The 13,324-nt window shown below is 41.3% G+C and overlaps 1 protein-coding gene across 1 annotated transcript; it reads right to left on the reverse strand.

Annotated features, from left to right (window-relative positions):
* Positions 1-1,354: 1,354 nt before the first annotated feature.
* Positions 1,355-2,230, reverse strand: LOC135438771 (uncharacterized). The gene is made up of 3 exons (XM_064697247.1): positions 2,078-2,230; positions 1,819-1,976; positions 1,355-1,654 (listed from the first exon to the last, which is right to left on the reverse strand). Exons 1-3 carry the CDS (start codon positions 2,163-2,165, stop codon positions 1,592-1,594), a joined length of 309 nt encoding a protein of 102 aa, XP_064553317.1. The 5' UTR covers positions 2,166-2,230; the 3' UTR covers positions 1,355-1,591.
* Positions 2,231-13,324: the final 11,094 nt, after the last annotated feature.

Consider the following 13,324-nt stretch of genomic DNA (forward strand, 5'->3'; position numbering starts at 1 on the left):
TCTTGTTGAGCTGTCAAAATATGCTTGTTAACAACATTTGTTGCACCGCACCAACAGCTCCAACAACAGCTTGAACAGCAACAATATGCTCAGACCCGGCCATGCATTACACTAAACATGTTTACAAGACATCAGCAACTTTTTAGAGTGCACGCTTTTAGAAGCTGCTTTCCATTTAATTTCTGACAGCAACATTTTTTCATTTGTGGTTTTAAATTTGAATTTTTTTAATTTTTTTTTTTTTTTCTGCCTTACTTAGTTAAAAGGCGACAAAAATAATCAAAAGAATTGCCGTTGTTTTTGTATTTAGCTGGCATGTTGTTCAACTTTATCTCATGGTAAACTTTCCATAAATAGCCAAACCCAGTTCATACCATGCAAAAGATATGTGTGTGAGCAGCCGCCTTGGGCGTGCGTTTGTCTAATAGATCAGCATCAGCAACAGCAGCAGCAGCAGCAGCCGCAGCCGCAGCAGCAGCAGCGACTCAAATGTGCTTTTAGGCCATTTATCATCTGGACGCTGTCTGCAATTTCAGCGACTGGGCGGCGTTCGTGTTGCTGCAACAACAGCGGCGCGCGCCGTTTCTGCCTCTGCCTCTGCCTCTGACTCTGACTCTACCTCTGCCTTTGCCTTTGCCACATCCTAAGCATGAAATTCGAGCGACGTGCGCGCACAAGGTGTCTGCATTTCAACGCCCCAGACTCAGAAGCAACAGAGACGATGAGACCCCCACGGTATGGAACTGAAACCTGGACTAACCGCTAATGTTGCAGGCAGCGGACAGAAGGCACCAAGCAGGAGGCAGCAGGCAGCAGGCAGCACGCTGCTGGCCAGCTTGGCTTTTGCTTCATTTACACTGAAATTATTCAGCATAAATCATTTTAATGTTGCGTGATTTTTAGACGGCCATTTAGCGGCCCCCGAATGTCACTTAAAATCTGGCACATTAAAAAGACAACAGGCGACAGCAAGACGAGGGTTAATCCATGAATTTCAGACACATGAACAGCAACTATAACGTATTAAAACGAATTTTAAATTAAAATAAATGCAATTAAAATAAATTCTATAAATAAAAAAGCAATTTGCATGAAAATCAACAAATGAATATGTATTAAAATATAACACATCGTTTTTATGGATAAATTCTAGGTAAAAAGCATTTCTCTGTTTCTGCAGAAAATGCATAAATAAAAAAATTTAAAAAAAAATTGATATAAATTTCCATTTGTAATATTTTTCAAGCAACTGTCAAGGTTTGTTAAAATATTAAGTTTTTAATTAAATTTATTTATTTTTTTTATTGCTGGAAAGCGAAAAATATATTCATATTCAAATTTTGTTGCCCTGACAGCTGTTGGCTGACGAGACGGCGAGGCACTAAGTACATAGAAATGAGTTCACATTATAATTACATACGATGTGGCATCCACGTAAACTTTTTTGGCCTTGCTTTAAACCATCAGACAGTGAAAATTATGCAGATCAAAGCGCACACACACACACACACACAGACACACATTTAGTTACATATTTAAGTCATACATTTTAGACAGATGTGCTTTGAAGTTCCTCTGCCCAGATTCAGATTCATTTTAGCTTTGAGTTGGCGTTCGCAGGAATCACATCTTTTAGTTCGCAACACAAATGATACTTTGTTGTCGTTTGTGGTCGATTGTTGTTTGTTTTTGTTGATGTTGATGTTGATGTATGTAAAAAAATTCATTTGTATTAGCATCATAAGAATGTTATTGTTGCCAGACAGTTTTATACCACGAGTGTATGCGACTGTCTGGCTAATGGCTCCTGCAACTTACGCCATCAACTTTGGGCCTGCAGCGTGATCTTTGCAGGAAGCGCATTATGTGAGGCGGCATATGTTCCTTGTACATGGCATATTGGCGCAGTACAAAACGGCAAGCGCTAAAGTGCACACATTGGCCAACGTTTTTGTCGGGTGTCTGGCAGCTGGGCTCTGCCGGCAGATATAGAAAAATATCTAAGTATAACTGTGTCTGTGTGTGTGTGTGTGTGTGTGTGTGTGTGTGTGTGAGCCATAATCAATGGCTGGCTTACGTGTGTGGCAGAAAGTTGGCAACAAGATGACGAGCCAAAAGCAGCAATAGTAGTAGAAGAAGAAAATCAATCGAAATGTGCGCCGCATTTTGAATTTGAAATTCAAAAACAGCCGCCGCCAGCAGCCCCCGCTGATGATGTATTAAAGTCGCGTTAAGGTCTTATGCGCTTTAAGCGGCCACAAGACACAGACTGTTGCGGAAACCAAAGCTGGGCAACAGATTGTTGCTCAAGTAAACAGCTTGGGCGCTTGGGCAACTTTTGATAAGCGCGCGACCGAGCGACCGAGCGACTCAGCTACCGAGCGGAGCAGAGGCAGCGCTTATCAGCGGCGTGCAAAACAAGAGGCCAAAAAAATATGTACATAATATGTAAACAAAGGCGCGCACACGCACACACACACACACACACACACACAGCTAATATGAACTGTACACATAAGCTATAGCTGTGGCAGCCATAAACACATGTTTTAGCCGGCGCACACCAGTACGAACCCATACTTTGCTTTCAGTTTGAACACCCTGGAGCCCTCCTTTTGGCTTGGCTGGGCTGGGTGGTTGTTTTGTTGCAAAGGCAACGGCAAATGGATATTTATTATACATCTATGTAGATTTATTGCAAAGTTGAAAATGAATTCAAAGCGTGTGGAAAGTAGCAGCTGTACAAGGAATTGACTCGGTGTCGTCTTTGTATTTGTTGATAACATTGGCTAAGCAACTGTCTATATATTAACAACATTTTGAATATTACAGTGCCACCAATTAAATTGAAAATAATGCGCGCTTAAAATTCCTCTAATTCCACTCTGCCCCACCATCCACTTGCTTCAAAACAAAACATCATTAAATAATAAATGAAAACTGCAACTTATACCAGGCACACACTCCTTATAAAAGCCAACGATCATTATATCATACGAATTAATTAATGAGTGTAATCAAATAATTTGACTTATATTTGTGTTTTTATATTGCATTTCTACTAATGAGTAAAAATAAAATAATCAGGACTATATTCAATTTCGACTGACGCACGCTTTTAAACATTTATACTTTCCATCTATTTGTGTGCATGTGTGTGTGTGTGTGTGTGTGTGTGTGCGTATTTGGACGTAGTTTCGTTGGTAAAATTTTAATAAAAATGTAAATTTATTTTGAGTTGCCTAAGGGGTTTCTGGCACATGCAAAACCAATAAAAAGATATTGCTCGTTATGAGCTTGGCGGCCGTTCTGAAAAGCTGTGCAATTTCCATGCGCTCAAAAAGGTGCGCATGAAGTTTGGCAGTATCGTTTCCGTTATTATTGGCATGTTTAAAGTTTGGCCCCGTAACATTATGTCAATATTCAGACTGAAAATCCCAAGCAAATGTGCGACTGGGATGCTTTTACGGCGACTTGGAGACTGGATATCGCAAATATGGCTTAAAGAAATACTTATAAATATGAACTGTTAGGAGATATTTCACAGTCTACTAATATATATCTAAATTAGCATAATTTAATCAATTATTTGTTAATATTTTATATGAATATTATTTTTATCAAAGAATATATTTGCTTGCCAACGTATCTTTTTAACTGCGCAACTTTTGATTGCTTTTTTCCAAATAAATTTAAACTGTTTTTAACACCCATGCCAGGCCGTCACTTTCTACGTACACTGGCCATAACGTGAACATTGACGAAATGATGACTGATTTAATGGACATCGAACCATTATCAACTACATTGCAAAATACAGTCAAGTGATGAAAGACGCATTGTTTGCTCATAAAACCCGCACATCATTAAATTCCCCACCGCAGCGAGTGGCCCCAATACTAACAAATAAAAAAAAAACAAATTCCAGCCTGCTTAAGCTAACTTGGCCATGCTACTCAGATCATCCTCGCGCCCAGCCTATTCCCCCTAAATGTCCGTACGCACTCACATATGTAAACGTTTAAGTACGATATTTAGATATGTGTACAAAACATGCCGGAACCGAAGCATAAAAACCGAAATGCGCATAATAAAAAGTCATCATCATAGACAGCATAGACCCATGTGCCCCATCGTTCCATCGTCATGGCTTCAGCCCTTTTACAGATGTGCGATAAAACAACGCCCCGGCGACAAAGGGCATCGAAAATATGAGAAACAAAGCATAAAATAAAACACTTCGAGCTTCGAGTTGACAATTTGAAGACGTCAATAAAGTTCCAAAGCAGCTCGATGTCAACTCTTCTGTTGTTGTTGTTGTTGTTGCTCTTGTTGTTGTTGCATGCGTTTTCGCTTTTGTCGTTTTTCCCAATAAAAATTCTTTAGAAATCATTTAGAAAACGCATGCATGCACATCATGTGCACACCCACGGCCCCTCCCTTACGCCGCCCCCAACAATGCCAGCACATAGATAAAACGCGTGTCAGACACGACACTGTCATGGATCATGTGTCAAATTGTGACTTGCACTTGCACCACCAGCAAGAGCAGCAGCAGCAGCAGCAGCAGCAGCCGTAGTATCAGTGTCAGCAATAACTGCAATGGCAACTAGTAACCAGTTGGCATTTACCTGGAACAGCATCCGATGCCAGTTGCAACACTCGGCGAACGGGGTGGCAGGAGTTGGAGACCAAGACGTCTAGTATGAGAAGAAGACACTCGAGTGCTCAGCTCGAGGCGACAGCAAACGGCACACGCAAATGCACTTTTTGATTGCCTTTGGCTGCTCTTATCTGTCTCTGGCTGTTTTTCTTATGAATACCAAAGTGTAACACAGCGACTGAGTCGCACAATCAGACTTGGATTGTTGTTGCATTGTCGTTTTATTTGATGTTCGGGTAAAAGCTTTTATTAAAAATCGTATTGCATGCAAATTAGATTCCTCTCGGATCTCTCTCGTACTTACAACGATGCCCTCACTGACGCTTTGAGCTGCAATCTAAAAAAATATACACGTTGCCTTTTATATGATGATGCCATTGTCGTTGATGCTGCAGCTGTCTCTTCCACAGCGGCTGCTGCTGCTGCAGCTGCTGCTGCGGGCCTGCTGATAAAGACACCGACGACAAAGCTGCCAAACGCTGATGATTCAGACATCGCATCCAAAGCTCATTCTGCTGCTTACGACCAAATTGTTGTTGTTGCTGCTGCTGCTGCTGCTGCGCTTTGGTCTTTTGTCGCAGGTCTCAATTGACTTGATAAACTTCTTCCTACAATTTTTTTCAATTCTATCGTACGCTTTTGCTTGTTAACGTCAACTGACTACACACGCACACACACACACACACACACACACACCATCGCACGCACACACATACACAAAAGGGAAATGCAGGCGTAAAATGAGTTCGCTTTTTCTTTGGACTCTATCGAGCACGTCTTATCTCTAGTCGCATACGTATATGGTCCATGACAGCGCCGGCTGAGACTCTGGCTGAGGTTCCAACTGAGGCTGACTGAGGCTGAAACTGAGGCTGAGGCTGAGACCGTGGCAGCGTAACAACGCCGGCTTAAACACACTCGAATGCATTTCCATTTCATGGCTATGGCTTCATTGCCGCCAAACGTCGTTGTCGTCTGCCGCTTTGTCTGGTGGCTATGCGCCAACATGCCATATAAATGAAGGGAAAAAAAATAGAGAACCAAGTACCGACGCCGCAGTCACACTCGCAGTCGCCGTCGGCGTCGGCGTCGGCGTCGTCGCTGCTGCTGTTGGTGTTATAGCGTTCATCGAAGCTTAAGGTGTATAAATCACACACAATGCGGTCTTTTGTAGTTTCAGGCGACACACACACACACACACACACACACACACACACAGACCATGCCCGGCACTGATGCTGCAGTGAAAAAGTGCGCAGCGCTTAGGTTTTTTGGGTCTAAATTATTGCCCTGTCGTTCCGCTTTAAAGCTGCACTCGGTGTTTGGGCCAGCTGTTCATAGTTTCCGCTTAGCATTTAAATAATAATAGAATTATAATTTATTTTTAACAATTTGTCGCACTGTTTGTAATCATTTGTTAACTGTCAGGCGCTGCAATGCGAAGGCGTCTAAGCCGCTTAACAATAAGTATACGAGAAGAAAAGAGAAAAAAACTCAAATCAACTTCAGAAAAACGCATAATACCTTATAAAACGACGGCCACTTGAGTTACGGCCCACAGCCGTATCGGCCAAATGTCGTCCGATGAATAGCCAAAAATATTTAAGAGCTATATTTAAAATCAAATAAACACATCTGGCAACAATCAAATGCTTGCCATACTGTGAACTGAGCTTAGTTTCGGCATATTCAAGACTCGACGGACGTCGGCAGCCAAATGAAAGTGCAGGCAACTGCAAAGCGACCCACTCAAGTGCAAGTTCAGCGCCAGCCTCAGGCATGCAGCTTAGCCTGGATTGTATTGGAATTTGTTTATGGCCAACGGCAACTTCATAGTTCCACAGCGGGAATGGAGAGGGAATGGAGAGGGGGAAATGCAACTCTTTGACGCTCTGGCGCCATAGAAACAAATTTGTACACATGTTTCTGTCATTTTATGGAATTATGTGCAACGCAAACGACAAACGAAATAAAATCATTTTCCTGCTTCACAGACCGAACATACTCTCTTCCACAACATTTGCCCCGACAATGCACAGTGGCTGTGAAAACTCAAATATAGATCAAAACTCTTGGCAACCATATTAATTGGTAATAGAAATACAATTCGTAACTGTGTTATATGTATGGATATATATGTATCAAACCTAATCGGTCAGTCTGAGATAGGATTCAGCTATCAGATCTTTCTAAAAGTATTTTCGAAGCAGTATGTATGTACATGATGGGATCGGAAATATATAAATCAATATTGAAATTTGAAATTGAAATTTATTTTCATGGGAATAGGTGAACAGCCCGAAATTGTATGCATTCCATGAATTGGTATACCATAGTTAGGCAATGTTTGCAAAGGACAAACATGCCTGCAAAAGCAAAGGTTACTTGTATTTATAATTCTTCGATATTAGTGTCACGTATTAAAATATAAAATATTTACACAAATTTCGAGAGTGCTTGCTGTAAAATGAATTGAAGAGCCAACTGTCGATAGACATTAGGCAAAAGTTCTCGATGTGTACGTGCCACGCACAATGTCATAATAAATCAGGCCATTAAAGTATTATTTCACAATCAGTGGCACAGTTCAAAAGGTTACAGAACTTCTGGTTGCCGAACATCAATTTCCATCCATTGTGCAGCGGATCCGTTGCCGCGGGTCCTAGTCTGTTTATCGTTTAGTTCAGCAATGACAGGTGCAGCTGCCAGTGCCATACAATCGAAATGTATCTATATATCTATAAGTTGTGCTGGCAATGCGTGCGTATTCTGTGTTTGTTTATGGAATTTGAACTTTTAGCTGGCCCAAATAGCCTGGCTGACTGACTGATAGACAGACAGGCAGACAGACAGACTAGCTTTCTAAACGAGCGCCTCGCTCGCTCACTTAGACGAGCAGCTGGCGCTGAAGTTGTTGTGATTGTGATGCTGACTGAAGCACGTTGTTTACGAGTATGTTGTTAAATGCAAAAATGATTTCCTATCAAAACAAACAAATAGCGAAGCGCACGTAGCAAAAGGCGCCGTCAAGTTTTTTTTTTGGTTTAAAATGCAATAACCAATCAAATAAATTGCCAAACAAAATGATTCACGCATTAAGCCAACGCGTTGTCGCTATTTGTATTTCCTTTTTTTTTGATTTGATATTTTTTGTCAATTTCTTGGTTGTTGTTGCTTTTATTTTTGTGCTTTTGTCGCAAATGTGTCTCATTATTGCGTGATATTTATTTAGGTTATGACTTAAGTTGTGTCACGTTCGCTTGAATTTATATCCAATATGTTGGCCATCCGTCGCACCAACGCCAAAAAACTCTCACACACACACACACACACAAATTCACGGCCAGCTTCCCAGATCCAAACATAGAAATACAGAAATATTATGCCCACAGATCTAGCAGCTGATATCCGCTATGCACTGGGTCGGCCGTCTCGCTGGACCTCAATTTATGTGTATAGAAAATTTATATGCAAATATTCAATGCACGTCGTGCGCATTGCATTCCACAGTCACAGCCATCGCCACGGCGTGCCACTAATTGGACCCAGCGGTTCGCCATCGTGATCGCATTTAAATGTGCTGATCAATTTGGTTAAATGTTAATAGCGCCCTGGGCGAGCGAGAGACTCGAGGCTCGGCTGCGGGTCATGCTGGCTTACCTTTTTGCGCCTTGGGGCCAACGCATTTCATTTCACATTTCACTTGTGCGCATAAAAGATATATGACACACATAAACTGAAATTAGCTGCCAATTTGAGATGCTGCCTTTGTTTTCAGCTCAGTTCTTCAAGTTGCATGTGAATTGTTTTATATTTATTTGGGAGCATTAAGCCATTAAAAGACAAGCCCCATAAAAAAAAGAAGAAGATACAATAAGCTATCACGCTGCGCCGACAACGACTCCCCCGAATCCATCTCCAACCTCATCTCCAACTCCATCTCCGACTCCGACTACAGTAATCAAATCAAATTTGTTTGGCTCAGTGTGTGTGTTTTGTATTTTATTTGTCTTTTTCGGTGCAGCCTAAAAGTATGCCACACATTTCTCACAACGGCTTAAGCTTTGCAGCCAAATCCGCTGCACTTTTTCATTGGCTTTAAGTTTTTCGTCTATGTCTAAACTTATTATCATTCTGGCTATTTATTTTATGGCTCACACACACTCACACACAAACACGCGCTGCTACAATTGTTTTCACACGCAAATGCTTGCCCTGCCCCCCAGCCCCCCAGCACCCCTGCCGACCATCACTGACAAACATTTATATGCAAATAGATCGCATGCGTCCCGCTATTGCCCCAGCTTGCGCGCTCCCATTGCGAGACACACTCAAAAAGAGATTTCCACTAAAAGACAAATGTTACAATATTACAGGGCACTCACTGAGCGGGAGCGTACCTTGAGTGGCTGCTGCAAACGCTGGAGGGCTTCTGCTTGCCTGACTGCCTGCCAATGCTCCAGCTCCTGCTGCTGGTGCTGCTGCTTCTGCTTCTGCTCTTGCTGCTCGCTTCTTGTCTGCCCTGCTACGCGCTCAAGTGGCAAAAAAATCGCTGAAGTCGCAAAAATTATTGCAGTTGGCAACTTGAAACTGACATTTCACACCCACACACACTCTCACACGCGCACACACTCACAGAAAAAAAAACACCCACACACAAATAAAGTGCGCGTGCGATAAAAGTAAAGTGACAGCAAAAACAATTGCAAACTTGTGCAATTAATTAAGTGAAAAGTGCGCATTTCCCTGATGCAGCATTAGAAATTGAGTTGGCACCTTTCATGATGAGCTGGAGTTTCAATCCCAATCCGAATCCAAATCCAAATCCCAAAGTAAACACAAGACCAATGTTCTCACACGTGTTGTCATTTAAATATTTAAATATGCTGCTGGCAGCAGCAGCGCCGACAACGACAACAGTTGCTGCTGCTGCTGCTGCTGCTTGAAGTTTTGCATGTTTTGCTGTCTGTGTTAAACCAAAAACCAAACTGCTGCCCCGACAGCAGCATCAGCCCTAGCTACTGCCACACAACGTTGAGTAACGAGCACGGAGCACCAAAAATCATATCACACACAAACACTTAGCGACGAGATTATTTTTCTTGATTTTTTTTGTTGATTTTTTTGCTCCCTCTTAGAGAATTGGCTTGCTAGCATCGTCTTCTTTTATCGGACAAACTAAGCGCAAAATTAGTTTTTGAACTTTTTAAATTGGTTTATTTCATGGAGTTTTGATTTTTAGCACATTGCGTAACGAGCCTGAGAACTACGCGCTCCTAATTGGCTCTCCTCGTGCTTCAGAATAGAACGCAGCGTTGCTGCAACTTGCTTAGCGCCTTCATTAGCCAAGAATGTATGTGTGTGAGTGTGTGCGTATATGCCTGTCTTTGTGTGTGAGTAACTACTCAATTTGCCAGGCGACTTAAGGCGAAATCATTTTTTCAACATCTCTGGCTACACAAATTTGCAATTATTGTAATATGTATGAGCGACACCCGTTCTGGCACGCGGCCCCTTCACTTACACTATACTAAACCAACCCCCTCCCCCCCCCCCCTTTCCACTGTACCTGTACATATACACTTTATGACATTTTGTGTTTTTGTCGCTACCAGCTAGCAGGTAACAAAGTGTATATATGTATATGTGCATACATATTTATGCAGGTCGGTATGTGAGAGTATGCACGATTGGGGTGTTGGATAACTGGGTAGCTACGTGCCCATGCCTTGAGCACTTAATACCTTATAATTTGCTGTGAGTCGTTGCTTTCATAAAATATACTTTATGAACAATAATTCATATGCGCGTGTGTGTGCGGAAAGTGCATAAAAATCAATTTTTGCACATGAAACAACAGCGAAAAAAAAAATACGGCACTGGCAAGGCGGCGAAATAAAACAACAGCAACAAAGTCGCGTATGCGACAACAGCAACAACGGCAACAGGAACGACGACAGCGGCAACGACAACGACAACGGCAACGACAACGGCAACGACAACGACGACGACGTTGCATACTTCTCAGATGACAAGCTTTGGGCGCGGGGATTGGCCGACGCAAGGAGGTGCGAAATAGCTCTCTCGCATAACCCTCGTACAGCATATACTACTTGAAACTGATTACATGCACAATTTTGCCCCGGTCTTTGTTCTGCAGTGGCACGGGCAACGGCAGTGCCAGGACATGGCCGCAGCAATTGTTACCCGCATCTGCATTTGTATTGGTATTTGTATATGAACAAATATAAGCATACATGTGAATATCAATGTGTGTGTGTGTGTGTGTGTGTGTACACCATATATTGTTATATGTTCCTGCGGTCGGATCTGCTGCCGCTGCCGCTGCCGCTGCTGCCACGGGGCAAGCTGCGCTGGCTGCCTCCGATTGCTGTTTCCTTTCTCTTGTTGCTGGGCGCCCCCTTTATGCAATTATTTCAACAAATTTAAACCTCAGCGAAATAATAAACAATTCGTTTTCAGATTAAAATGCAATTTTCATAACTTTTTGCACAAGGCACTCCTACACTCCATCTTCTCGTCTTTCAACCCACCAGCCGCAATTACTACTTATTTTATTTATTACGTAAGCCGGTGCATTAATTTTTCACAAGCATTTCGTAACGTTAAAATTTTCCGTGATGTTGTTGTTATTTACTTTTTTCGATCCAGTGTGGACTGGCATTTATCATACATTTTCGCAATTTACTTATGTATATATACATATATATCTGTTGATATTTTATAGCTATGAGTAGACCATTTGCCTGATTTAAATAACTTTTGTTTCGCAGTGGCAAACGCTCCCATCACAAAAGAAAAAGCATAAAACACAGGAGAGGTTTACACTAAGCAACAAAATTAAAATATTTAATAAGCTTAAATAAATAGAAGCACATATGTGCATACATAAACATATATTTCAAGCTTTCTACCTGAAAGGAAAATGTTATAATGAAATTTTCCTACCTCTAAATCCCGACTACACTTGAAAAAGCTTAAGGTTTTTTTTCAGTTTGAAAAATGTTGTAGCCCAGTATAATTGGCATAAAATATTATTTCATTAAGCTGCGATTAAATTAATTCATTAAGAATGCTCAGCAAAGTGGCAACACCTTTCGCAGCTTATGGATGAATATGAAATGCCCAGCTCCGGGCTCATTCGTTCATGTGACAGCTGAGTGCCAATACCTATTTGATGTGTGGATCAATTCGTGTGGAAAGGGGTAGGCGTTGGCGAAATTGGCCAGGTGTCGACGTCACATTATGCCTTGCATATTTTAAGGCCATCCGTCGTCCATTCGAAATGTCATTTTAATGGCTGTTGGTTAGCTAATTGAGCTTACGATTAGCAAGTGAATGCTAAATGAGCATTGGGCGATGAAAGATTAGTCCACTGAGCATCAGACACCATTGAGAGACAGCTGGGCACGACATCTATTTAAATATGCAACTCAGCAGAAACCTGTCGATTTACTTTGGATACTCTGATGCTTGGACAATGTGTCTGATTCTCATCATAGAAGCTTTTCAATGTGAATTGCTGGAAATAGATACGAAAGTTCGTTCACAACAGTGGCTTTAAAGTCACTCGGAAGGGCAAAGACTGAACATTTATTGTCATGGCTTCCTGCTATGATAATGTGATATACGTCAACGTCAATTGGATTGGATGATTTGAAAGCCAATAAGCTTCTATTCAGTGGGGACACACCCACACTACAGCATGATTTATTGCCGGAAAAACAAAGACACCCCTTGACTTCAGCTTGTTAACGAACTGTGACGACTGTATTCGATAACTGAAAAGCTGGCTAAAGTAAATCACAGCCAGCACTTCAAATGTTGTCTTGATTGTGTACATCTATTATAAGGACTTCCACAGCAATTATCTAAACATAATCAAATTAAAGCTTAAAACAGCTTGTGGCTACATATTAAAGTAAGCTGATTAACATTAACTGGTAGTTATCTTATATGTGGAAGTTAAATGCAGTAAAGGTTACTTTGATGGTTTCAGGTAAAAATAATTTGGACATCATAAGTGTGTATATTGAGTTTTCTATACGCATTGAAATTTTGTTGCCGTATCGCACTTTAGGTACTTGGCCTATAAAATTCGCGCCCTTTGACCCGAGCTCGTCGTCTAGTCTAGACCATTTCAAATGTCATTAATTCAACGAATCACTCGCAGCGCATTCACAGCGCATAAAAACACAAAAACCAACATCAATTGACCAATTTTCACCTGGCCTATACATAAATTGGCAAAAGTCCAACGCTGATAGTCCAATCAACGAGGTACATAATAGATTTTTTTTCTTCCCCCTGCATGCAGTGCCATAAAAATAATCGTTAAATATAAGTATGTGTAAATGAGCATGTTGGTAAATACATTCTCGTATGTACTCATATGTGAGTGCGTAAATAACACAGACGCCATTTCGTTGGCGTTCTGAAATTTGTGTGCAAAAAAGGGTTAATTTATGCACTTTAATGTTAATGCGATGCATCTGCGATAGTAAAGCGTTTTATCAGATTTATATTTAAGTGCATTTATGCCAACGTAATTTTATATTTTCTTTAATTTCAATATTAAACCATTTGGCACGCATTTACGCATTTATGCATTTTATTTCATAATTATAATTCGAATGCGGC

Source organism: Drosophila montana, unplaced genomic scaffold (assembly GCF_035044405.1).
Source record: "Drosophila montana isolate Dmon_TW-CO22-7 unplaced genomic scaffold, ASM3504440v1 contig_3848_1, whole genome shotgun sequence".
In the NCBI taxonomy this organism is placed as follows: domain Eukaryota; kingdom Metazoa; phylum Arthropoda; class Insecta; order Diptera; family Drosophilidae; genus Drosophila; species Drosophila montana.

What these genes read in the sequence shown, in the direction of transcription:
- LOC135438771 (XM_064697247.1), bottom strand. Translation starts at nt 2,165, where the DNA reads ATGCGGCGCACATTTCGATTGATTTTCTTCTTCTACTACTATTGCTGC. An exon ending in GCCAACTTTCTGCCACACAC is followed by an intron (nt 1,977 to 2,077) that starts GTAAGCCAGCCA and finishes ATCTGCCGGCAG; the next exon opens with AGCCCAGCTGCCAGACACCC. An exon ending in GCAGGCCCAAAGTTGATGGC is followed by an intron (nt 1,655 to 1,818) that starts GTAAGTTGCAGG and finishes ACGACAACAAAG; the next exon opens with TATCATTTGTGTTGCGAACT.